Source organism: Anomalospiza imberbis, chromosome 4, assembly GCF_031753505.1.
Source record: "Anomalospiza imberbis isolate Cuckoo-Finch-1a 21T00152 chromosome 4, ASM3175350v1, whole genome shotgun sequence".
NCBI classification, from domain to species: Eukaryota; Metazoa; Chordata; class Aves; order Passeriformes; family Viduidae; genus Anomalospiza; species Anomalospiza imberbis.
Window position 1 is genome coordinate 49,522,296 of NC_089684.1, and position 22,166 is coordinate 49,544,461.

Here is a 22,166-nt window from a genome sequence, read left to right on the forward strand (position 1 = left end):
CTCTGCAGGATCACGTCCCTACTTTATTTTTTTTTTTTTTTTAATGGAAACACTCACGTACGTCCGGCAGAGGAATTACTGCTCGCTTAAACCGGTGCTTGTCACCTTACAGGGGCCGGCCAGAGGTCAGCGGGTCACGCAAAGCCTCTGAGCGCAGCCATGGAGATCCAGAGCCCGCCGGGGATCCCGCCGGGAGCCCGCGCACCCGGCACCGGCCGGAGCAGCCCGAACTCCGCACCTGTAGCGCCCGGCGGCGCCGGCTCCGCTCCCCGGCGCGGCTGCGGGAGCCATGAACGGACCACCAGAGACCCCGGCGGCGAACGGAGCCACCCCCCCCTCCCCACCCCGAACCCCGCGGGGCGGACGGGACCGGCCCGGCTGCGGCGGGAGCTGCGCCCGCCCCACGCCTCCGCTCACCGGGGAAACTCGGCGCCGGCCCGGGGAGCCGAGGGCAGGGGGCTGCCGCAGTCTCCGCTATTTAAACCTCTTCCCGCCGTCTCCGCCTCACTGGCTCTCACTCGCTCCCTCCGCCCCGCGGAACTCACGGGGGCGGCCCCGCCCCTCCCGATGTACACACAGCCACACGCCGCCCGCCGCTCCGCCCACCCGCCCCAGGAGCACCGACCATTGGTTCAGCAGCCTGTCCGTCAAGCTGAGAGGCTACAGCATTGGCTGGCGGCGCTGTCCATCACAACGCGTCCCGCCCCGCGCCCCGCCCCTCCCCTTCCCGGACACCTCGGGGGTGTTAAAACGGCCGTTTGAAGTCACCAGCAAAATTTACTTTTAGGCCCCGCCCCCTGAGCCCCAGAGCATGTTCTGATTGGGCCGTAGGAAATCGCCCTCTGCCTCCGCTGAGTGGCTGGGTGCCCACAGCCCCCCCGAATCCCGCCCATCCCGCTGCCGTAATCCCATTTGATTTGTCCGCGCCTCCACGCGGCCCCGCCCATTCCCTCCCCGCTGCCCACTCAGGCGCGGCTCCCCGGGCTCCGGGGCGGCGCCAGCGCTCACGGCGGGGGAACGTGAGGGCGGGAGCCGCTCATTGGCCGGCGCGCCGTCGCTCTCCCTCCGCCCCCGCCCCCGCGGAGCGTACCAAGCCGCGGCGGTGGCGGGGGGGGGGCAGAGCGCGGCGTTGGTTCGGCCCGCGTCCATGAGGGCCGGGCCGGGGCGGGGCGCGCGCCGTTTCCCGGCATGCCGCGCGCGCCGTAGGTAGCTCCCGCCGGGACGCGCTGGGAAGGAGGGCGGGAGGGAAAGGAGGGAGGGGGGAGGCCGGTGCCCGATCCAAGATGGCGGTGCAGGAATCAGCCGCTCAGCTCTCAATGACTCTGAAGGTGCAGGAGTACCCCACTCTCAAGGTGGGTGCCGGGCCGCCCCCGGCGCGGGGGGGAGCGCGTTAACGCCCTCAGCGTCCCGCCCGAGCAGCGCTGAGGGGGAGCCCCTTCTCCCCCCGGTTCTCCCCGGCTCGGGAGCCCCGGGGCTGTGGGATGGAGGTTGTGAGAGATTCCCATCGCGTAGTTCCCGCCTGTCCTCGTTTTTCCTCCGCTTGACGTCTCGGCTGGTGCCGCTCCGCTGCTGCTCTTCCCATCCCCCTCCGCGGAGGGAGAGGGACGTGCCTGGAATATGCGGCTCTTCCCTGGTGTCTCCGTGCCCTGAGGGGACGGGGGAGGCCCCCGGGCCACGCCGGGGACACAAAAAGAGCTGGAAAGGAGCTGGGAGAGAAGTGAGGTCCTTGTGCTCGCGGGGCGGTGTGAGGGGGGAGTGGGCTCGGACGGAGCCGGGCTGGGGGAGAGGGGTTGGGGCGTGTGAGTGGAACGTACTCCCTCAGGAACACCGAGCACTGCCTGAAGTGCTCATCCCAGATGATTATCTGGATCTACGTGGCGTTGTTAGGAGACGTGTTAAAGGGGAGGGAGTGGAGGTGGCAGTATAATATGGTTCCCTGGCTGCTTGGTCCCCCGAAGATGGAGATGAGCTTAAAATATGAAAAGGTTCAGACGTACTGGAGGGCTATGGAGGCGAATAAGCAAAATACAGTTTGGTAAAAGCAGTTCCTTGACATACTGGGTCTGCCTGCAGGATGGAGGTCTCCCAGGGCTGCATAGGTGGTCTTGGGCTTTAACCAGGTGTTGTGAGGCAGGTGAAGGACTCAGCAATGACCTTTAACGCTCAGTGCCTCCGAGAACTGTTGAACTGCAAGGTTGATGCTCATAGGAATCAACGGGAACCTTTGTTTGAAGTCTCGAGTTGTATATACAGGAGGTTTACCACATAAATAGCAGCAACTGTGGAAAGGACTTGGGAGAAGGATCTCTATTGCAAAATGCTTCTTTAGACATCTCTCGTGTCAGCGTACCCACATTTCACCGTCTATAGAAGATGTTTGTGTAAAGTCAACTTTGTCGTGCTGAGATCATGCTGTCCTTCGCACGCTGAGCATTGTGTGCTCTTTACAGTGTTGGTTCTGCAGGTTCTCTTGCCATGCATGTTCTTCTTGTGCATGTCCTCCTCCACCAGCTCCATTCTGCTCGGGTCTGAGAATGAGAAGGACAAAGTGTTGATTCCCCTTTTACATGTGAAGGCTCATTTCTGTCGCCCAGAAGTACTTTGAACCTGATAGCATCAGGCTTAAATTTTAAAATAGCTGTAAAGAGCTCTCTGGCACTTTCCATAGCCAGAACATGTGAAGGCATTTAATGTTAAGAACATCGTTTTAAGACTGTATTTTAGGTGTATTCCAGTTGTTACCAGAGATTTGATTGCTACATTCCTGAAAAATTACTGGCAGTGAGGATCAGTGAGTTTTTTGTTTTGGTGCTTATGACTTAAGATGAATTGTCAAGGTGCCAGCCATTTAAAAGGTAGAGAATATTTTGGACTAATTCTTTTATTTTCACAAGCATTCTTTTTCCCTAAAATATCTCAACAAAAATATACATAACAGAATGGAATGTTGTTTGTAAAGTTAGCAAGCTAAATAGTAAGAGGGTTGAGACACCCTTGCACTGAAACTCTTAATTTCTAAGCAGAGGTGATGTTTATTGACTCTTCCCAGCAGCCATTCAACTTCTGGGTTGTTCCTGTAATCTTTAGTAACATTTTTCATTGTTTAAAAAAAACCTGCCAGAACAGTGTCTGCTCAGATCTTTTGAATGTGTCCTCTGAAATGTTCTTAGCTGTGAGTCATATATCAAAACATTTTACTGGTGGAGGTGAAAAAGCAGCACAGAGAAATGAACACTAAGGCTAAAGTCTACTAAAGTAAGTTGATATGAAATCTCATTTTGTTCTTGAGGAGTCAGGTGCCTACAAGATTCTGTGAAACTGAGACTCTGAATTTTTATTTCCAGTTTATTCAAATGCTGTGTAAAATGATTGTATATCACTGGGTTTTTTTTGTTTGTTTGTTTTTTAATTCACCAGCACAGTAGCTCAGATGTAGCTCTTGGAGCTCTGGTGATTTTCCCTTATGTGAGTAAAATATAAAAGATTGCAGACTTGTATTTATATCCTTCCTGTTTCCTCCCTCTAGCTTCCTCATGCCAGCATCACTAGATAATAGTTGTGTAATAGTTCTACATTTACAGTGTGTTCCACAGAGTGCTTTTCATGTGAAAGAGTGCTTCAAACTGCAGAGGGAAATCCCTGCTCCAGAGCTAAATTGTGGTTGCTACTGGAGTGGAAATACTTGAGTCCTTCTTCAGCAGTTCATCTCAGGGGAAGTAAATACAGTTCTTCAGCTGAATCTAGAGAAGCTCTCTAAGTGTACAAAATAATTCTTGAATAGTCCCCCCCGCCCCCTCCAGTCCCTTCTCAAGGACAAGAAGGTTGTCAGCTATTCTTCTACCAAACTGCTGTGGAATTTGTTTTTTTAATCCTACTGATGGGGAATTCTGCTAGTCTCAGATGAGAGCATGTAAGATGAAAGCTGACAATTTGAAAATGAATGAATGCAAACATTGTTATCAGAGTTCTTTGCTGAAAATAATAAACAAGTGATGACAGGAAGCTGGATAATTCATCCATATCTTTAGAGTATGAATAATTATTAAAGTGATAGCAAGCCGTATAGGCTAAGACCCCAGAAGTGGAAGATGGAAGACCCAAAAGCAGGAATGATCACTTTTGAAAATATTCTGGGCTGTTTGTTGGCAAGCAGTTTTGAGTTAGCTGATCTGCTACTGCTTTAAAAAAAAGTTGCAACAGGAGAGTTGTAGAAGCACAGGATATGTCAGTGCCTTCTCTGAGCCAGTGTTTGGTTTCTTTTGTTGGCATCTCTATCAGGGAATATACAGCAGATCTAATAAGATACTAATTTCTCATGGAAATGCAATTTTTGGATAATTAGAGGGAAACATGTAGGAGACTGGCTTTATATGAAGTGCATGTTGTTTCTGTCCTGCGTCCACAGAATAGCTGAGGTTAGAAAGGACCTCTGCAGACATTCTAGTCCAGTAGCCTGCCCTCCAAGCAGGATCAGCTGGAGCAGGTTGCTCAGCACCATGGCCAGACTCTTCTTCTCAATTACTTTCCAAGATGGACACTCCAGCCTCTCTTGGCAAAGCTATTCCAGTGTTTGACTGCTGTTGTGGTACTAAAAGAGTGTAACCTTTTGTTGACAGGAAATTTTCTGTATTTCAGTTTGTGCCCATTTCCTGTTGTACTTTTATGGGACACTGCTGAGAGGAGTCTGGCTCCATCTTTGTTGTCCCCATCAGGTATTCACACACCTTGGCAAGGCTTCCCCTGGGCCTCTTCTGGGTTGAAGAATCCCAGCCCTCTCAGCCTTTCTTCCCATGTCAGATTCTCCAGTATGGTAGGGATCTCTCTTTACTCATTCCAGTGTGTCCATGTTTCTGTTGGACGAGGGAGCCAAAACTGGACACGGTGTTTTGGGTGGGTCTAAGTTCCAGTTAGAGTAGAGGGGAAGGATCACCTTCCTTGACCTCCAGGCAGTGTCTTTCCTAACACAGCCTGTGGTGCTCTTGGTAGCCTTTGCTGCAGGAGCACATTGCTGTCATGGGCAATTTGTCCAGCAGGAACCCAGGCTCTGTTCTGCCAAGCTTCTTCCCAGGCTGTTGTCTCCAACTTGTCCTGCTACAAAGGGTTGTTTTTTCTCAAGTGTAAGACTTTGCACATCCCATTGTTGAATTTATGAGGTTCTTGTTTGCCCATTTCTCCAGCCCAGTGAGATCTGTGGAATGGCACCACAAGCACCTGGCATAGTAACAGTTCCTCCTGGTTTCCTGTCCTCTGCAGACTGGGGAGGTGCTCTCTGATCCATCATCCAGGTCACTAATGGAGATGACAAACATCTGAACAATCAACTGTTTACCCAGTGAGGCAGAAGAAGTGCACAATTAATCTTTTGCATAACTAGTTGCAGTACTTTATTTTTCCCCATGTTTATAAGCTTTACTCTTAAGTTGGTTTTGAACCTAATTTTAAGAGTCAAGAGTACTTTTGTCAAAACTTTGAACAGGTAGCAGCAAAAGTTGTTCAGTGAAAGTGCTTCAAGCAGAACTTCAGACAGAAGTAACAACTTGTAACATTTAGTTCACGGTCTGTACATCAATGTAAGAAAACACAAATATGTATCATGATAGAATCATAGAATGGTTTGAGTTGGAAGGGACATTAAAGATCATCTTGTTCCAGCCCTCCTGCCAGGGTCAGGGACACCTTCCACTAGACCGAGTTGCTCAAAGGCTTATCCAGCCTGGCCTTGAACACTTCCAGGGAGGAGGCATCCACAGCCTTCTGGGCAGCCTGTTCCAGTGTTTTACCATCCTAACAATGAAACAATTTCTTCCTCATGTCTAATCTAAACCTGCCCTCTTTTAGTTGGAAGCCATTCCCCCTTGTTCTGTCACTACCTGCTGTTGTAAAAAGTCCCATTCCAGCTCTCTTGTAGGCTCCTTTTTAGATTATCTAAGTGCTTTTCAGACAGGAGGTTGGCAAAATAAGCTAAGCCTGGACGTTGCTGACAGCTCTGCACTAACTCATCACAAACACTTATCTCACATTAAATCAGTCTTCAACCTGGGTGCTCTGACTCACCAAGTGTGTTCAATGTCCATGCCGAGCGTTCCTGTGCTGCTGAATAATGCACTTCCTGTTTTGACACATGGTGCGTGTGTCAGAAAATAAGTGTGAAATCTTTCCTACTGCTCTTGTTTTCCTCTGCTCTAAAAAACACAATTTTAAGAAAAAGCTAGCACTGGGACTTTGTAAGAAGTTTGACGTTGTACAGTAGCTGAAGAAATTGGCTCTTGTTGGTCTCTTTTCCACTCCTGCCCACTCATTATAAAATACATTTTAAAGTGATTAATGAAGGAAGAAAACACAGTAAAAGGCAGTAACAGTGTGGTCGTGGCCTAGAGCTGTTAGTTGGTTTTTAGTACCCCATTGTGCCCATGGGAGAATACTTGAAGAAAGGTATTCTCAAGCATCTTACAGAAGATATCCTGTTAGTATCTTCAAAGTGAACACTCACCTGATGTTGCAATCCCTAGTTGCACCATACTTGATTTGTAGTGTTTTCACAGGACAGTGGCCTGTGTTCCTGTGAGTTTGGCTTGTGCATGTTTTCTGGTGTAGGAATAATATGTTTGTATGGTAGCTAGCACATTGGGATCTTTAAATGTTGACATAAGACAAGATTTGAGTCTTAGCATAGTGAGTGTTTTTCAGGAACTGGGAAATAAGTAAAGATGAACTCCAAACATTTCCTAGATACTGCAATAGGAGGAAAATGCTTTACTTGGTGTGCTCCCTAAGCATCTTCCCATTCTTTCAAATCAGTAGTTCCTGTACAATCAGCATAAGAGAGTGCCTTTCAGGCTGGAAGGTTTAGGGAAGTACTGTTCTGGCAGATGGGTATTTGCTGTAAGGGCACACTGACAGGATCCATCAGTCCTTGTTAAGTCAAAAAGCTGCCTGAATTGTACACTTGGTCTCCCACAACTTAAAGCCTGAAGATTCACTATGTGGGAAGTATTTCCTAACCCAGATTGTGAAATATGCCAAAGTAATTTATTACTTAAAATATGTGATATTTGATTTAAATAAAGCAATTTTAAGATACTTTTATTTTGATAGCCAGTAATTTAACTACTTCACAATTTCTTTTGATTTACCTCAGCCTTTTTTAAGAGCTCTGTGGATTAGCTGCACTTGTAAAGTAGTGAAAATGAAAATAAAACAGATTGAGTAGAACTTTGGTCATTCATATATTCTGATATGGGTCTGCTAATTTGTATCAATAATGCTTAATTGTCTTACTAGAAATGCTGTCACTTTGGCTGGAATAGGTTGTTTTGGGAGCAATTTGATTGGAAATGGGATCTCTAGCCAGTATCATGATGTCTGGACTGTGCAAACACACAGAAGGACAACGACCTCTTTCATTCAAAGTGGTAAAGAGGTGGTGCTGTGATTAAAATGAACAAATATTTGGAGAAGAAAGAAGGATCAAAACAAATGGAAGGACTTGCTCAGGACACAAACCTACTGAGTGACCTTAGCTTTGCAACTCAGCTTTGGCCAGGGAGCAATGCTTAGGTTCTTCTTAGTACTCCAGTATTTCTACTAAAAGAAGAGAAGCAAAGGCATTTCTTTTGAGGTGTAAGTCCAAGGTAGCAGCTATAAACAAGTGCCTTGAAAAGGACTGGCCTCTAATGTCCTCAGGGCAGATCTAGGCAGGGCTCTAAAATGGCTGTCAACTTCCCTATATAGGGATGTCAGGCAGTTTCCTGTAACTGTAAAATTGCTTTGTAAAGCACTTAATTTTCTTGTAGGAAGCCTTGTTCAAAAGTTCCTAATGTATTCACAAATAAGTTACTTGCAGTTTGTGTAGCAGGATAATATTTTGAAGGCGTGTGATTGCTTCTGTTGACTAAGTATGTGTGTAGCAGATGGATAGCCCAAGAATTTTTGCTGCTCATTCTCTCCTGTATTGAAGTGGCAGCTTTGAATAATATAATGATGGTTTCTTTCGAGACACAGCTGCTCTGGAATACACAGTACTGTCTTCCTGCGTTGTAAAACTGACTTGTTTGTAACTAAGGCAAGCTACTAGGCTTTACCCTTCCAAAACACTGAAACTGTTTTTAAAAAGAACTGGTTTTTAATAATCCAAATTACCTCCAACTACTTTTATGCTTATGAAATTACTTTGTTTGGCTCTATATCTCTTCAAGATTTTATTTTAATGCTTTTACCTAATTAACCTACATCTAGGCATTATTTTAAGCCATCCATTCCTCAAATATACTATTATATATACTACTACTCTTTTAACTTTATTTTTCTTTTCTGATTTTGCCTAGAGTAAAGAAAAACTATTACTATTTTAAGGAATTGATAAGAGCTACTCGTCAGAAGAGTCCACTGAAGAGGTGCTGGTATCATTTACATTCTGGATAAGTCCAGTGACAAATAATAATGCTGACTCTGGTCTGAAGTAATCCAAGAATCATTGAGGAAAAAATGAACTATAGAAAAATACAGAATTTCAGTAATTCTGCATGGAAGTTCCTAATTGTTACTTCATTGAGGGAAAGTTTTCAGTAGTTTTTTGTATCCTGCCTCATTTTTCTATGGCTTCATCTATAATAGATGTCATCTACTTTTCTATTTTGTTGAAGCAGTGAGCATGGTGTTCTAATTTAGTCTCAAGAAAACAGCTGAATACTTGAAGGTGTTTTTTGTGGGGCTTAGTTTTTCTCTTGACACTGTTTATCAAAACTCTTCAGGAGATGCTTAGTTTTTCTTACATGATCCTATATTTCCTTGTCCTTCTTGCCTAAAGTGGTGCTAAGTTGTCTTTCTTCTAGTTTTTTGAAAGACAAAACACCTCTCCTGTTTTCCCTAGCTGTCTGGCCAGGCTTAATTTCATGTAGGGGCATTTGGAAAAAGCTTATTTATATCTCGAAGTCTTCAACTGAATTGTCTTGGAGACCTGTAGATTCATACAAATCTCTGGTGTTTTCAGGTGTTATAAGCTAACACACTTGAGGAGAGGAAGCACACCATTTTTCTGACCCTTGAAAGGAAAGCATAGTTCTGTAATGGTTCCCCCCAACCTAATTGGGTAGGACTCTTTATTTTATATTTCTTGAAACTATTTTTTTCCTTCCCCCTAGTTTTGTGAATTTATGTATTTGCTAAGATTTTTTAAAATCAATTTCTAATTCCCTCCTGCTCATGACTGAGTTAATTTGAAAAGATACACAACGTGGGTTTTTATGTTTTTTAAAAAAACACATTTTATGTGGGAACGAGTTAGTTTCAGCCAAGATACTAAGGTACTTTACAGAATTGCAAACCTGTGTAAAAGATGCTTCTCCAGGAGTCTGGAGAATAGTTAATGATCTTACTTACATAACCAAATACTTCCTTCAGTTGACTTATTTGAAGTCTCACTTTTACTCTGTAATTCCCAACAACTAAATGATAGCTATACAAACTGGTTTTTACTTTTTTCTGCTGCATCTGAACTAGTTTCATCCAGGCAGTTACTGTGGGCTGGAAACATTCTTGTGATCTGAAAGTGATTGTGTTTTAGTTTCCATTTTTATTTGGAGTTCCTTAGGGTTGAATCTATATAAGTAAAGAAGGAATTTGGCCAGTGTTGTAGTGTGTGACCAGATCAGTGTGAGAACTGGTATGCTGAAAGTCTAATGTAAGGCTAAAGATTTGGGGGAGAATAAAGGCTTGCATTTTTTTTTTCAAAACTTCAGTCATGAAAGAAATGTGTAATTCTGTCTTTCAGTATTGGTCTGTACCAGTTAGAAAAACCTGTGGGCAGCATCAAGGTGGTATTTGGAATTTTGCACAGTGGCCATCAGACTTTGGCCTAACATCCTACACCTCCAAAGGAGTAGAAATGGAGCACATAACACTTATTATAAAAAACTTTTTTGCTTTGGGAGAAATCCCTTTCTCCTGTGTTGAGTCCTCCTCTGACAAATGCTGAAGTAGTCTGGGGATTTTGTTGGATAGCTGTGGAAGAAAGACAATGTAGAAGACTGTTTCTACTTTAAGTAAAATTTTAGTGAGATTTTTAATATATGTAATTGATTTTTCCCTTTCAGCCAATGGCTTATTGATGCAGAAATAGTATCCTGACAAATCCAATATGGAATAATGTACATCAGTTAATATGACTTCGAAAAAGAGCATTCCATGTAAAGAGTATTGGAGTTGTTTTTAAAAAAACTGAAGTAGGCAGTGAGGTGGACTTGGTTGATAGTTTATTCATATTACTGAATGTTTTTTGGAGATAAGCTTTACCAGGAACTCTTGCAAGAAAGACTGAAGTCCTTATGCAGATAAGGAACTGGGCAAGATAAAAAACAAACATCAAGATTTAGTAGCCAGCTTCTCTAATGGAGGAAGATTGCTGTTAGGATTCTGCTGGCATCCTGGTGATATTCAGCTGTTTGAACAGCCTGGAAGAATGAGTAAGTGCTGAGATGAAGCAGTTTCCTTGATGATACTAAGATAATTGAGGCATTACAGATGCAGCCCAAGTGTGAACCATTAGAGGAAAAATAGTGAGAGACTGAATGGGTGTTAAAATATATTAAATTCAGTATAGGTAAGTGCAATGTGATACAGTTTTTAAGTATGGTGTAAAGAAAATTAATCCTAGTCTTATATATATAATAACTGAGTTGGAAATGATGATCATTGGTCAGTGGGATCTCAGGGCTAATAGTGAATGTTTTCTGTGAGTGGCCAGGTTAATGTTAACAAACACAGGACAGAAGCGCTGGGAAAGGAAAGAATGGAGGACTCAATACACAGCAGTTAAAATCCATGGTTTCTTCTTCTCTCAAGTAGTATGAGTTACTCTTATTTTCTCCCTTCTCTCATCCTGAGAAAGGGTGTAGGAGAACTGGAAAATGTCTATAGAATGGCAAGAATGATTGGAGAGGTGGAATGTCTGTCTTCAAGGAATGGTTCAGAAAGAGTCTCTCCAGTCTCAAGATGTGTGAGAAGTATGTAGGAGAAAGAGAGGGTTCCCTTTTTTGCTTTCAAAACAAGAACAAAAGGGTTGCAAATTAGTTGAAAAGTCAAAACCAAAGAGTATTTATTCCCATAGTTGTGAGCCTGTGAAATGTCTCACAACAGGATGTTGCAGTGCTAAAACTCAGGTCAACAGCAGCTGGAGTTCATGGATGAGAAACACCCTGTGGTGTTTCTACTCTTAAATTCCCATCTCTAGTTCAAGAAGTCCAGTGAGACTGTTTGTGATTAGTAACTTTGTTCTTGCCTTTTTTCAAGTGCCATCCTCTTTCTGGATATAATCAAAGAAAAGATAGTGACAGAGAGGCGATTTTTGGTCTTATCTGGTATGGTCATTCAGATCTTCATATGGATATGTTTTTGATGTCTAAGTTAGCAAAGATGAATTCATTAAATTAAGGTAGGAAAGTACTTCTGCAGACAGTGTTAAATTCAGGCTTCTGCTTGAACCTTGGCTAACTTCAAAGTTAATCTGAGTTGCTCAGAGTCCTGCCAAGTTCTGAAAGTTTTTGAGGGTGGCAATTCCGTCAGCTTTCTGGGCTGCTATTCCAGTGCTTACCAAGTCTTCTGAGTGAAATATTTTTTTATGTCCAGCTGGAATTTTCTTTAGTGACAGTTGTCAACTCTGCCTACTTCCCTTTTGCTCTGTAACTCCGGAAGGTCTGGCTGGATCTTATCTGTGACCTTCACCTTTTGGTGGTAGAAAGCTTCTATCAGATTGTGCTGCTTCCAGCTCCCCGTAGCCTTCTCTTCTGCAGCGGAAACAAGCCTGCCCCTCTCAGCTTCTCTTGGACTTTTTTTTTTATCCTCCAACCAGCTCACTGTCATGGTGGCAGCCTTCTGGACTCTCTCCAGGTTGTCAGCATCTCTTTTTTTGTGGGAGGAGGGGAGTGACCTGAAAACCAGACTCAGTATTCCAGATGAGTCTGCATGAGTGCTGAGCATAAACAATCATTCCTCTCAACCCAGTGCCTTTAGTCTTGCAGCCTGGGATGGGGTTAACCTTTATTGCCATGGGAGCCTGTTGCTGATTCATGTCCCACCTGCTGTCCATCAGGACCTCTGCATCTCTTCTTGCAGTGGTGGTCCTCGCCAGTTATTCCACAACCAGTGCTAAAGGCTGGGGTGGATTTGTGCCAGATATTGGGCCCTGGTGTTTGCCTTGATTATGTTTCATAAAGTTCTTGGTCTATTTCTCCAGTTTGTCATTTTTTTCTGAATGGCAGCTCTGACACCCATTTATCAAGCACTCTACTCTGTGAGCTTTCTGACTGTCTGTTCTGTGGGGCAGATGGTTGAAGATGACATGTTTGTTGGAGCTGATAACATTCCTGGGGAGACAAGCAGTACTTGCAGTTGGCCACCAGGAAGGTTTGGAACAACTGACCATTATTCTTAGAGCCTGACTAGTCAGTCCTAACCCATCTTGTGTTCAGCCATTGAGTCCATGTCTCCCCTGTTTGGCCACAAGTGAGACAATGTCAAAAACCTCACTGCTATTGGCACAAAAGGCTGCCCGTGTGCTCCTGCCATTCAGAGAGTCAGTTCATCACTGAAAGCAGGCAATGTTGTCTAGCTTGATTTGTGTATGACAAATCTGGGCTGGTTGCTCCTAGTCACCTTTATAAGATTGGAAATGGTTGGGGTTTTTTGGTGGTTTTTTTTTTTTCCTGTAACTTTCACAAGAACTGAGGTGAGGCAGACCAGCCTGTAGGTTTTGTGATCTTCCAGGTTCTCTTTTTGGAGTAGAGTTACAAACTTGCCCTTTTCAGTCACGGACAGCTTTTCTTGTGCATTGTGACATTCCAGCAATGGTAGCAGGTTTGCAGCATCATCCAAAATCTCTCTATTTTCTTCCCTTCTGCTCCTGTGTACCTGTGTATCTTCAGCTTGCTTTGGCCTTCTTACATGAGTGAATAGTACCTCTCCCCCAGACTCAGTTGCTCATCAGGAAGGCTTCGGAGAAGACCTTAACAGTAAAGACAGAGAAGGCATTCAGAAGTGATACTTTGTTGTCCTTTGTAGCTGGGTCACAAACTCAATTCTGTAGATGCTTTTCATCTTCCTTAAGCTGCTGGTGTCTGTAAGGCACTGGTAACTGCAATTACTGATTTGAAGTCTAGTTGAATTAAGTGGATGTATATGTTGTCTGTGATGGTAATGAGAGCTGCATTTCTAGCTGTAACTCAGATGGCTTTTGTGGCTGGACAACTATAACACCTCTGCAAAGACCTCTCCACAGTTCATGTTTGTTTTGTTATGTTGTACTCTATCCCAAGCAGAGAGCCCTTCTCTGTATTCAGTTTGTTTGTAAGCCCCAGGTGCTCGGTGAGTGACTGTGTCTGTTGTAGAAGCTGCAAGTGTGCAACGGGCTAAAACTGCCACATTCTCAAAATGCCATTAAGCTGCTTAATAGAATTCAAGGTGCTACAATGAGCATAAGTCCAGTCTGGATGTCTGACTTCAAACAACATAAATGCCATTGAGATAGCAAAGCTTTTTAAGCTTTGATCACTCTAATTAATAAACTTCTATGAGAGGAAAATGGTCTGCATTCTTCTCTCCCTTTTGATATTGTTAAAGGCTATAGATGGTAGGCTCTCATCACAGGTTTTCTAAAGGTGTTTTTCTGTGAATCTGTAGAGGTAAGCAAGAGCTGAGGTGGGAGTGTATTCAGCACATGTTTCTATATATTCGATTTATGGAGAGAGTACAAAGTGTGCATACATAGATACATTCAGAAAACCTTAAGAAGAGAAGAAAAATTAATCTCAGTAAAATCTTGATGATTGTAAAAGCAATATGCATTTTAGGACACTGTGTAAAGGATTAGCTGGTTTAGAATCATAGAAGAGTTTAATTTGAAGGGAGCTCATACATAATTTAATTTCAGCCTCTCTGCCATGTCCATTAAGACCAGGTTGCTGAAAGCCCCATCCAACCTGGCCTTGAACACTTCCAGGGATGGGTCATCCATAGCTTTTCTGGATAATCTGTGTCAGGCCCTTACCACCCTCACAGTAGAGAATTTCTTCCCTATATCTAATCTAACCCTGCCTCTGCCACTTTGAAGCCATTCCTCCTTGTCCTGTCACTCCTTGCCCTTGTGAAAAGTCCCTCTCCAGCTCTCTTGTAGCCCCTTTAGGTACTGGACAGTGCCGTAAGATCTTCCCAGAGCCTTCTGTTCTCCAGGCAGGACACCCCCAGCTGTCTCAGCTTGTCTCCACAGCAGAGGGGCTCCAACCCCTCTTTGTGGCCTCCTCTGGACTCGCTCCAGCAGGTTCAGATCCCTCTTGTATTTGGGTGCAGCACTGCAGGTGGGGCTTCAGAAGAGCAGAGTAGAGAGACAAGATTGCCTCCCTTGAGCAGCTGCTCACACTTGTTTTGATGCACCCCTGTATGCAGTTGGCTTAATATTATTTATATTTCTTTAAATATTTATTTGGAGGCTGATAATTAACACTTGAGAAGTGTATACAGTTTGCAAAACATCAGGTTACAACATATGCAAGCATTTAATACTGGCTGTTTTTTTTCTATTTTTAATGTGTTTTCAAAGACTCAAGAAAATGGAATCACTTAGTAAGTGAATGGCTTATTGAAAAATTTATTTTTATGAAAATATATTTAAATTCACTCTGCTTAAGGGTATTCAAGTTACATTGATATGGCTTATGAAAGGAAAGATTGCCTACAGTTGCCCAATTTGAATAGTTTTAGCCACTTCATTATTTGAGAACTCTCCCTTGCCTTGGTACCTTATTTGCATTCATGGGGAGGAAGAGGACTGTGTTTGGGCTGAAGGCCAAGTACTAAACTTCACAGCTGAGTTCCCAAGTGTACACTTAAAAACTCCCCTTGACATCCTTAGCTCTGCAGTTTTCTACTCCTTGCTCTCAACTGAGCGATCAGCGTGTAGCTCTCCTGGCAGTCCTTCCTCCTCTTCCACCAGTTCAAGCTTGTGCACCCTGAACAACCCTCTTCTAAGTCTTGTCTCCACAGCTAGAGGTTGTTGGAGCATGTTCTGGGACAGCACACCGCTTTTTTGGCTTTCTGAAAACAGTGAAGTAACTCCTGAAATGAAGAAAATATTTGGATCAGCTTAATCAGTTGTCTCTGCTTTTTTGTTAGTGTTTAGCACCTGGAAGCAGTCACGCTACAGATGCAGAAGCCTCCAGCCAAGCAGACTTCACATCACAGCAAAATTTTGATCTTGGAAAAACTTGTGTTACTGGAATTTTACCTCTTGTGTAGGTTGTTCTAACTTCACTCAAATTCCTTTTCACTAGGTTTAAGTTTGACCTGGTTTAGTACATGCTTAGGTTGAATAATGTGTCTGCAGCTGTGGAAGCTGGTGAACAAAAGGAGCAGAATGTATTTAGTGCCACTGGATTTAAATGTGGTGCCACTAATATTTTACAAGTCTCCTTTGTATCCTCTTGTATGTTCACGGTATGAGCCAACTGGGTGTGGTTTTTCAAGCTCTAACGAGTAGGACAAGTTGCTATTGTGCTTATACAGAACACATTCTGGTCAGTACTTGCTGCTTTATTTCAGATTTTCTAGTAGCTGATTTATTTTTTTTTTCCTTAAGGTAATGCTCCCCTAGGCTGAGTTCTGTAGTCACTCTTGTCTCTAAATAATGACTCTGTAATCCAGGTTTGGTCACAGAATGGTACGGGCAGGAAAGATTCCAAGTGTCTAATAGGTTTGTGGCAATTAATGAGATAAAAATCTTGCATCTGTCTCTTAGTCTGAAAACTTTGGTGTTCACGGTGTTCTAACAACAGTTCCTGAAAATCAAAGTGAACTATAATTAAAAATTTTTAGAATTGCATTGTCCAGAACACTTTCTTATATGTTCTCCTTCCATTAACTTTAATTATTCGTGGAAAAAAATGATCCTCTTGGTACAGTGCCTGTAACTTTTGAAGGGTTCTGCAGTAAAGCAAGCCAGTGCTGGGGAGCTGGGACTTCTGGAGCTGTAGGAGTAATAAAAAAACCACCAGATCAAGATGCAAATTCAAGATAAAATCGTGCTTTGTAAGGAATGTAGCAGTTGCAGTTCTAAATTTTGGCATTCATAGACTCTGTCCCTGTAAAATAAGTGTAAAAGCTGTACCTAGATATGATTCACAAATATTCCCATGAAAACTGCTGGCTCTATAAGAAGAAACAAGTGCCTGTGCAAATTACAAAAATCTCTGGTAAGGTGTATTTACTGTCAGCTCCAGTTATGCAAATAATTTCATTGTACCTTTAATTTCCCTTGTTATGACACACTAAATTATGTTTCTCAATATGTTTACTTTTATTTATTTTCTGAGTATATAGTGGTAACATTTCAACTCATAGTCTCTTCTACAGAAGACATTCAGATTGTTTTTATGGTAGGGGAAAAAAAAGATAAGATTCAAAAATGTATTGCACCTAGACATTTTAAATGATATATAGTGATACTAGCTGAAATTGAAAGTTCAATTGTTCTAAATGTCATATGAACATGAACTGTGCCAGAAGTCTGCATGCTGAAGAGACAGAGCACAGGAAATGGGTGCTGTTACTGCTCTAGAGTGCAGATAAGAAACAAGGGGAAAAAGGGAGATTAAACACAGACTTTTTTCCCAACTGACTAGATCTGTGTCCAGCTGACTGCTCAAAATTTAACAAAAGCACTTTCTATACTAAAAAAGGTACCTAAAATTAATAGTAGCTTATGAAAGTCTTTATTGAGGCAGATTTTCAGTGTGGCATGGAAAGCTGATTAGCAAAATACTTGCAGAAATATATTTTGGTGAATGGTAAGAAAAATGCAGTGGGGCAAAAAGAAGGGAAGAAGTTGTCTTAATGTTGTCTGGCGTCAGGTCTTAGAGTTGGAAATAAGTTTCCATGTTCAAAGACGCGAGATGTCAAACTAATGGCCTCCTAGAACATCCATTTTGATCTGTGGATCTCTAAAATATTTCATTTTTTGTGAAAATAGAAAAAATAAATGAGTGTTGGAGATGGAAAATTGTTATATAGGCAATTAAGCAGGTGTTGAAGCCTACTACTTGTCATGGTTTATGTGATTTGAGTTTTGGGTGGGTGTACTGCTGGGATTTTAGGACAAAATGTATAAGAAAAATAATTGTTTTGGCTTGGTGTCTTCTGTGGTAGAGTCTTGCCCTGTCATTTGTTTAGGTCTTAGTTTGAGATAGCGAGAACCATAAAATAGATCATTTCAGTCTTGAGAAGAGGAGCCCTTTCTTATCTTATCAGGATTATCCTTGTCTTTTATTACTACTACAAATAAGCACAGCCTCTTGTAGGTGATGCAAAGTCTGGGAAATCAAATGCTTTGGCTCATCTTCCTTCCTCTGAACCAAACTGTTCTCTGTTGGGGAATTCTCTGTTGGGGAATTGCAGTGGTGCTGTAGAATCTCTTTGCTAGTAGAACCCAGAAGGGGTGTGGCCCCTGGGGATACTTCCTTGCATGGAGATAATTAGAAGGAGGAAAACGTAGACCTTGATCTAATTGATTAGAAGTTAAATGCTTGAAAGATTTGTAATCAAACATATACGTGATATGTACCAAACAGAGCACTGATTTGTGTTTCCTGTTTTACCTTTAACATGGATAATCTGATTGCTATCTCAATTATGCCTTTGATTAATGGAAAAGCAATCAAGATTATCACAACTACCTGAAAACTTCTCATGGACTTTTTAAAGATTAAAGATATGGCTGAATTAAGTGTATAGCACTGGAATGTTTTTTAAAATTCCTGTTTCTGTGAAGCAGTAGAAGTTCCTGTCTACATTGCTTTTGCTACCATTGTAGTGGAAGCAGCTTAACACTTCCCAAATCATTCCCCAGGCTGTAGACTGCTCCCATCCCTGTGTCCCTAATGGCCATCAGTAGCAGTTTTGATTCGACTGCTCCACAAAGGTATGGGACAAGTAGGATGAGAGACCTCCAAGACTAGTAAATCTCTTAACTCAGGAAAGGAGCTTTAGAGGAAATTAACCAGTTTAGTCACACATTGTAGGCTTTTGTCGCTAAAAGAAAATTTACATGGGGTTTCTCTTGGCATTCCTTATAGTCCTTGGGGAAGTAATACTAAAAAGTAGTCTTTCAGGGGTAGAGGTATGCAGGAGACTTGCTGGATTTCCTGAAGAACTGTTGGTGTACTATGTATAAATTTTTCAGTAGGCAATATGCATTATACATGCTTTCTCTCAAAGGTAACTTTTTCTCTTTTTTAATGGATTTGTGAAGGGAAGAAATGTAAAATTAGAAAGGCAGGGTGTGAAGGGTGATCTCTTAGTTGTAGTTTAATTTGTAGCTTTCCTTTTGTAGGTACAAATTTGTCTTCATATTCTGTTGTCCCTGGATTGTTTCCATCAGTGCTTCTTACAGCCAAAGCAAGATAGGTGAACATAGTATCAGACAAGCAACTGCAGTATTTTTCCTGATCTTTTTTCATAATCTTTGAAGTGTGAGCTCCTTGCTGAGAGAACTTAAATAAGGGTTTTAGTATGGAAACTCAAGTTCAATCAATGACCTCTAGTCCTCTGGAACCGAGGTGTTCTTTGGGCTGCATCAGATGAAATCATCAGTCTTTCTAAGCTCTAGAGGACCTGACTTTTTAAATACAGAAATTCTAATGACTTGCTATTTCTGCTTCAGGTGCCATATGAAACACTGAACAAACGATTTCGAGCTGCACAGAAGAACATTGATCGAGAGACCAGCCACGTGACCATGGTGGTGGCGGAGCTGGAGAAGACACTGAGCAGTTGCCCTGCTGTGGACTCAGTTGTCAGTCTCCTGGATGGAGTCGTTGAAAAACTCAGCGTTCTGAAACGCAAGGTGAGTGCTGTTCTACCTTCATTGCAGTGCTGTTTGCTTGGATTTTCTTTTCAAGGTAACAGGCATTACTGGCTCTTTAAAAGCCTTGGAATAGACAGTGAAACCTTGCTTCACTGTGCTTAAGAAATATGATTTGGTGGTCCTTGTCTAAGCATAACAAATTTCTGTTGAGAGGTAAAATTAATACATATTTGTTGTCCTGAAAAGGACTTTCTTTACTAACAGAAAAGAAACAGTAGCAAGATGAATTGATTTGTATCAATTCCTGTTTGTCTAATGGAAAGGTTTGTGCATTTGAATTAACTGATCACTGGAACAGCAAAATAGGTAGAAGATGAAGCTGAAAAATGTGAAACCCCCAGTGCAGGAATAGTTGTATGCACTGTTTAGACTTCTCTGCAGAAGAAAGTGCAAGTTGTCCTGGATTGTTACTTGAAAATTTTTTATAAACACTCAGCTTGCAATGTGAAAGATTCCTACGGAATATTAAGAGCCTTTTAAATAAAATTTGGCAGGATAACCTGCTTCTAACTGTTAAGCTTGAGAAAAATACAACCAGCCTTTGATGCCTTTACCACATCTTTCTTAGAGAAAGATGTATATGTTCTCAAAAAAAGAAGTATAAGCCATCCTTATTTTGGATGGGAGTATTACTCATCTCTAGAGTCATCAGAACACTTACTTGAAACAAGTCTTGCAGAAAAATGGAAATAGCTCCGTCGCCTGACTTGAGAGCGGTGCTTCTCCAAAAATAAATAGATGAAACGTAGAAGCAGAGTAATTTCATTGAAACTTAAATGAAATAACCAACAGATATAAATCTTGAGACAGTACTGTGTGAAGCATCAAAATACCTTGGAGGTTTGCACCATGAAAATAACGCTGTCATGTGTGTTGATTTGGGGTTTTCTGCTTGAACAAGTTAGCTAGGTGTTGAAAAGCTGTTCTGCAAAAGACTTGATAAATTAATTGCTCTTTTCATCCTTGGATTGTGAGACTTAAAGAGGTCTTAAAGGGTATGTTTTCTTCACTTCTCTCTTACTTACCGAAAAATAGGAACTATTTCTGACAGAGGTGTTGTAGGTGTTGTATGTTGCTTGTAGGTGTGTAGTAATGATGTGGAGGAGTAAAAGTTATTTACTTGTTAAAGCTTTGCTGACTGTGGGGGTGTGTCTGAAGGCATTGCTGAGTGTTTTGGATGCAAAGCTCCATTTTAGTTTAATTGCTCATTTGTTTTTGACTGCCTGAAAGACTCTGGGGAATCTTATAGCTACTCAGAAAGAACAAAAGGCCAAAAAAAACTATTAACCAGTAAAAGTCCTCTGAAATACAAAGGTCTTGTTTCTGCTCCAAACCCTCAACTCCCAACTGTCTTCTCTATAATCTCTGCCCCGAGCAAAATGACTGTTTTCTTTAGAGCCTTTGGACCCATGTGGGATCTCTGTTGCCTCCTGTGTTTAGACAAGGATCTCATGAACTGCTGAGATGGCCATAATAGAATTAGATGGTTCCTTTATTTAACACCTTACTCACTCTTGAAAGAGAGCTTTAAAACACAGCAGGTCTCTTCAGTTCTGAAAATGATCCTGGGGAAACCTAGGCCTTTGTGTTTTCCCTTTTGTATACTGTTTAATATGTTTGTTCCCTCAAGTTCTGTTAATGTCCAGCAGGGCAAGTCCAGATAGACTTGCTTCAGAGGGTTTTGAAAAGAATCTGTCGCCTTTTTGAACGTACTAGAAGGATCAAAAAACCAGCAAGAGCTGTATAGGTCCAGATATAAAGCCATATAAGAAGAGCCCTTTGGAAGCAGAAAGGGCCTAACCTTTGTGCCTGGCTGCCTTGAGTTCTTAGTTGTATTCAGAATATTTCTCAAGGTTGCCTTCACATCTGATAATACTGCAGATGTCTAAAAAGTGAAAGTGTGTTTTGTCTTGAGTTAGTGTTTGCCTGCTGAAGAGACTCAGTTTATAACTCAAACAAAATATTTGTTTCCAAACTATGTTACAAAATAAAGCTCAAGTCAGCAGCACAAGTAACTCGGACTTCGGTAGTGTAAAAATAACTTAGGCTACGGATGTTTACATGGATGCTATTAAGGTACTCTTGCATAGTGACTAGTGTTTTAGACACTTGAAATTGGTATCAAGGTCCAGATCAGAGTCAGGCTTAACTGGGGGTGGGGGGTAAGTTCGATGATCTTTCCTTGCAAGTTTTCTCTCATTTCACTTTGCTTTTCAAATACTTGTCCTTCCAGAAGAAGTCTGTCTATGGGCAGGCATGGTAAATGCAATTAGAGCCAACCTGTGCTTCCAGAGCTGGAGCTGTACCATATATGATACTACAGTTTGAGTTCTGGAAAGGTCACTGTGTCAGCATGGCGTGCAGAATGGGCTGCCAAAAGTTCTGCCTGTGCCTTCCAGCTGCCAGACCTGTGCAGTCATTCAAACACAAGCCAGCAAGTTTAAAGTCACCACAGGGCAGCCTAACTTGCAGTTGCATCACTAGTGATACATTGCAGATGGGAAAGATACTAACCATCCTCTCCTGGTTTGCCTTTACCTTAGCAGGCACATAAAGCTATGCCAGCTTTCTGGAGTTCTGTAGCCTGACATGGCCCAGAGTTGTCACATGCTGTACTGAGTCAGCCAGCTTGGAATGATGGCTGAAGGAAAGCAACTGAGCTGAGTGTTTTGGTTTTAATTAAAAAAAAATATTGTGGCAATACCTAGGGGGACTGGTGTGGGGTTTTTTTTTGCTGGGTGTGCCAATATGTTGGTTTAAAATAATCAATCTAGTTCCTCTGAACAAATGTGTTTTCCCAAGTAAAGCTCCTTAACAAGGGATGCACGTTTCCACAGTAGCAGAATTATATAAAATAGTACCAGTTTAACAAAACTGATGATTTTGAAAAACTGCTTTTAGATCCTTGAATTACAGGTGCCAAGAGGCCAACCATTTGTATAATTTCCATTATTGCATGACTGATTAAAATGGCTCCAGTGTATTAGAAGTTACGTGGGTTTACTCTGCGTCACTCTTCAGTAGAACTAATACAGCACGACAGCTGCTGGAGGAAGAAGCCATGCATACGTTAGAGGTGGAAATTTTGCTTTTCAACTGTTTGAATCAGATGATGGCAAACTTTCACAAAGCTCTTTGCAGGCTATTACAGCAGTTGCTGCCATAGTTGATACATTTCTGCTTTTGGATAAACTGCAAATTAAGCAGAAAAATGTATATTTTCACAATGTCAAATAGATCAAAACTTACTTCTGTGCAAGAA

The 22,166-nt window shown here is 42.3% G+C and overlaps 1 protein-coding gene across 4 annotated transcripts in view; it reads left to right on the forward strand.

Moving 5' to 3' along the window:
* Positions 1-1,067: 1,067 nt before the first annotated feature.
* The window catches only part of MAEA (macrophage erythroblast attacher, E3 ubiquitin ligase), a 49,047-nt gene continuing 27,948 nt past the window's right edge, over positions 1,068-22,166 (forward strand). The window contains exons 1-2 of one of the 4 annotated variants that reach the window (XM_068188455.1): positions 1,068-1,206; positions 18,701-18,883. In XM_068188455.1, the coding sequence (XP_068044556.1) occupies positions 18,776-18,883 (108 nt within the window). In that variant the 5' untranslated portion in view covers positions 1,068-1,206; positions 18,701-18,775. The other 3 variants (XM_068188457.1, XM_068188453.1, XM_068188456.1) reach the window with 3 other exon arrangements.